The sequence below is a fragment of the Trichinella spiralis genome (genome assembly GCF_000181795.1).
Source record: "Trichinella spiralis strain ISS 195 chromosome Unknown Scfld4522, whole genome shotgun sequence".
Classification (NCBI taxonomy): Eukaryota; Metazoa; Nematoda; class Enoplea; order Trichinellida; family Trichinellidae; genus Trichinella; species Trichinella spiralis.
This window is the reverse complement of record NW_003531461.1, coordinates 1-2,683: the sequence shown is the minus strand read 5'-3', so window position 1 is coordinate 2,683 and position 2,683 is coordinate 1. Positions and strand designations below refer to the sequence as shown.

The 2,683-nt window shown below is 35.1% G+C and overlaps 1 protein-coding gene across 1 annotated transcript; it reads left to right on the top strand.

Moving 5' to 3' along the window:
• The first annotated feature begins 24 nt into the window (after positions 1–24).
• Tsp_14682 (acetylcholine receptor subunit alpha-type acr-16) lies at positions 25–2,413 on the top strand. The gene is made up of 9 exons (XM_003367288.1): positions 25–131; positions 188–326; positions 486–595; positions 662–812; positions 861–1,237; positions 1,418–1,492; positions 1,536–1,614; positions 1,670–1,927; positions 2,330–2,413. The coding sequence occupies exons 1-9, from the start codon at positions 25–27 to the stop codon at positions 2,411–2,413; spliced, it is 1,380 nt and encodes a 459-aa protein (XP_003367336.1).
• The last annotated feature ends 270 nt before the right edge of the window (positions 2,414–2,683 follow it).

Here is a 2,683-nt window from a genome sequence, read left to right as displayed (position 1 = left end):
GGGCGTGGATTTGATGGCGGTCAGATGAAAACTGGCAAATTGTTTGACAAATACAAACTAGCTAATCAAGACTTGGGTTATGCATGCTCAACAATTGCTTGCTTGCCGTTCGGTGAAGTTGTGTTGATCAGGTCGATGTGTAGCTGGCTGTCTTCTTTGCATTTTCGTTCAGCGTTTGTGTTCTCAGCTTGCTGGCTGATTACAATGAACAAATTTTATACGACGATTTATTGCGCGGATACAACATTCTCGAACGTCCTGTATCAAATTGTTCGAAGCCTCTTGTTGTACTGTTGGAATTGGTTCTGTTTCAAATTGTCGATGTGGTAAAATGACACGTGATGAAATTAAATTTGAACGGTTGATTAGTTTTCTTAATTTTAGGAAGAAAAAAACCAATTAATTCAAACAAATATTTGGTTGAAATTTGTAAGCGACCAGCGCTAACCAGGAACGTTTGTTCAGTTTTCAATTCTTCATTCTAGACGTGGTATGATTATAATTTGAAATGGAATCCGGAAGAATATGGTGGCATATCCGATGTACGCTTTCCGGCGGGAAAAATATGGAAGCCAGATGTATTACTTTACAACAAGTTTGTCGTCTTCATTCAATCAATCAATGAAACGTTGCAAATTTATTAACAGTTGTATTTTTGCAGTGTTGATCCGAACTTTGATCCGTACTATCCAAGCAATTTGGTTGTCTACAGTGACGGTAAGATCAATTGGATTCCGCCAGCAATTGTGCGAAGCAGTTGTAAAATGGACGTCACTTGGTTTCCATTTGATGATCAAACATGCTGTTTGAAGGTAGGATTTATTTGTTGATTTCTGTTGAGATGAATGAACAACTTCTAGTTCGGCTCTTGGACATACAACGACCGAAAGTTAGTTTTAGAACAGGGCGGAAATGGATGGGATATGTCCGAATACATTGAAAATGGCGAATGGCTTCTTGTTGGTGAGGTTCGAATTGTTTGTTGCCTTTTCGTATTTCTGTTTGCAGTGTCGCAGTTTACAACCGCAGATTATCCCGTGCGAAGAACGGTAAAACTGTACGAATGTTGTCCTGATGAACCTTATTCAGATGTGAAATACTGTTTGCACATACGAAGACGTACCCTTTATTATGGTTTTAACTTGATTATACCGAGTCTGTTAATATCACTGATGACACTGCTTGGTTTCATTTTGCCCGTTGAATCCGGCGAAAAGCTCACTCTCGGTGAGATATTGTTTTTCTAATTTATGAACCTTTTTTAAAACACATTTTCAAAATGATATGGATAAAATTTGTTTATTTACTTGAATTATTTTTTTTAATTTTAGAAAAGAAATAATTAAAGAAATTACTTATTTTTATTGCATGATTGATTGGCTGTGATAAATTTTTAAACAGATTTTTTCCTTTTCAGAAATTACTATATTATTATCAGTGTGTGTATTTTTGACAATGGTATCTCAGATGACACCAAAGCACATCTGAGGCGGTATCACTGATGGGAGTATTCTTCAGCAGTCATATGATTGTAGTATCTGCTTCGGTGGTGTCAACGTTATAGTTCTGAACTTGCATTACAGAACCCAGGATACCCATCGTATGGGTGTCTGGGTATTTACTTTTTGATGCGTTATGCTTTTTCATTTTTATGCCATTTAATTTTCAGACTCGAAAAGTGTTACTTGATTGGTTCCCACGTATATTGTTGATGAGGCGACCGTTGAAGTCGAATTCGAACATTCACAGTGATATTCGAAATGATTTACAGCCTTTGCTTAATTGCAAGGAAACTTCGATACAAAGGACCAGTGACATATGTCATCTGCTTGAGCAGTTAATTGCTGATGTACGATACATTAGAGAGTTCGTCAAAAATGAAGAAGAAGAACAAGAAGCTCGAAACGATTGGAAATTTGCTGCCATGGTTGTTGACAGGATATGTTTGATTGCCTTTTCTTTCGTTATACTTGTTTCAACAATTGGGATTTTTTCCAGCTCTCCTCACATTACTGTCTGAGTGAAATTATTCTGTTCTAGTGTTAATTTTCTTTTTGTTAATTCTTACTCATCAGGTATACTGTATTAATATGTAGATTTTTTCCGTTAGTCTTCTTTTATTTGATTTAGAACACGTTTCCGTCAGTGAATCAACTTTTTTAAATAAAATGTTCGTTTTTTTAAACGGTACACGCTTTTCAAGTTGGTATGGTAAGCATTACCTTTGTTTCGTTTTTGGTTCGATTTTGTGTTCAAATATTTGGCAGTTGCTTTTTTCCCGGATAGACATGTAATCATTGTATTCAACTTTAGTTCAGCGTATTTTCAGTCAGTATTAGATATGTTTTTACATTCTGTTTTTATATATTATGATGGTTGTACTGCACAGAAGATTCTCAGCTATTGTAGCTAGCTCTTAAGATTCTTATCGGTTGAATAATATCGTGAATGATGCGAAGCTGTAAAAGGAGGTTTATGTATTATTAGAAATGAAACCAAAAATCAGCTGAATTTAGCTTTTACTTTGGCGCTCTTTATTCTATAAAAATTCATTTTCTTTTTATTTGCAACTTTTGAGCTAATTTTTTAAATATAATGAATGATTGTTGTTATGCTCCGATAAAATTTAAAATATATTGCTCACATTCCCAAGTCTTCTCTGCAATGTACGGTAATTGATGTC

Bases quoted from the DNA above. Each gene is read 5' to 3' on its own strand.
- Tsp_14682 (XM_003367288.1), top strand. From the start codon at position 25: ATGAAAACTGGCAAATTGTTTGACAAATACAAACTAGCTAATCAAGAC. The intron at 813-860 runs GTAGGATTTATT...AACAACTTCTAG, and splicing joins ATCAAACATGCTGTTTGAAG to TTCGGCTCTTGGACATACAA. The intron at 1,615-1,669 runs GTATTTACTTTT...TTTAATTTTCAG, and splicing joins CCCATCGTATGGGTGTCTGG to ACTCGAAAAGTGTTACTTGA.